Source organism: Monopterus albus, unplaced genomic scaffold, assembly GCF_001952655.1.
Source record: "Monopterus albus unplaced genomic scaffold, M_albus_1.0 scaffold399.1, whole genome shotgun sequence".
Taxonomy (NCBI): domain Eukaryota; kingdom Metazoa; phylum Chordata; class Actinopteri; order Synbranchiformes; family Synbranchidae; genus Monopterus; species Monopterus albus.
Window position 1 is genome coordinate 53,372 of NW_018128279.1, and position 1,255 is coordinate 54,626.

Below are 1,255 nucleotides of genomic sequence, written 5' to 3' on the forward strand. Positions count from 1 at the left end.
AGAGCACGCACTTATCTTGAATGACTGAATCCAGGTGTTATTAGTTAGCAACACAGGTGGCATTACAAAATCATTTGATCTAGGATCTGTTTAGCAACATATAAAGAACACTCCTCAGGGTGCATCTTTTGCAGCCTTGAAGACAGTACCTCATCAGATAATTACCCTTCCTGAGAAAGAGGCCTAGAGTGCGAGAGAGGAATTTGTGTAAAATAAGGTCTCTTATGTTATATTTTGACCCTGAACTAAAATAACTGTCTGTAGATTGTGTACGATTTCTAAGTGATGTAAAACTGGACATTCACTTGATTCCTCTCTGCTCACTGCTTTTCCTTTTCTTTTTTTCTGCCATTGATGGCAAAATCTGTAATAGGGCTGTTCTGTCTCTTGCAGGTCTACAACATATTCCACCACAAGAGTCTGGGAGTCAGGATCAATATTCGAGTCACCAAGCTGGTGTTGCTTCACAGCCGCCCAGTAAGCCTGACTTTTCACCCTTTTTGACCCCTCTTCAACTCCCTGTTGTCCCTAACAACCCGACTGTCAGGAGATGTTTGTGTTTGTGTGGGTGTGTATATATAACCCTTGTCCGCTTACCCTGAGTTAAACACAGGCATGCCCGGGTGACCACAAAATATCTCTGGATCTCCACAGGCCACACAATGAAAAGGCTATTACTGTCTAAATATCATTTAGGGTCAGTATGATGCGTCTAACACATAATGTCCTAAGCCTATGTTTTCTCTTAAGAGGCCATTTAAAATATAACCAGCTCAAATATACACACTCTGAGCATGAGAAAAATAATGACTTTTAGCTACCATAAATCAGTAACCCACACAGAATCAATCAGGGTTTCTGCAGGTTTCATCAAGTCAAATTTGAGTCTTTTCAAGGCCTTTTTAGAGCACTTTGAATGCAATTTAAGACCCACTTCCAGGGTGCGAATTGCACCAAATAAAGTAAAAGTAACAGATTGCGGGAGCCAGAATTTTATTTACTCTATTATCGAATTGGATTTGGAACTGAATACATCTGGAAACTCTGAAATTCAGCATCATGAACCGGACGAAGATTTTGACCCAGAAATAAACTTTTTTGTGAACTATGAAAATAACTGCAAGTATTACACGGATGAGCAGTTTAACAGTAATGTTAAGACTGAAAATAATTTATCATTAATTCATTTTAATAGCAGAAGTTTATATGCAAACTTTCAGAGTATAAAACATTATCTCAGTAGTCTTACACACTC

The 1,255-nt window shown here is 38.6% G+C and overlaps 1 protein-coding gene across 1 annotated transcript in view; it reads left to right on the forward strand.

Moving 5' to 3' along the window:
- Positions 1-1,255, forward strand: part of LOC109951632 (A disintegrin and metalloproteinase with thrombospondin motifs 17-like) — a 199,476-nt gene that overhangs the window by 174 nt on the left and 198,047 nt on the right. Inside the window, exon 2 of the mRNA XM_020586235.1 lies at positions 394-477. Coding sequence (XP_020441891.1) covers positions 394-477 — 84 coding nt within the window. The remainder of the gene's footprint in view (positions 1-393; positions 478-1,255) is intronic.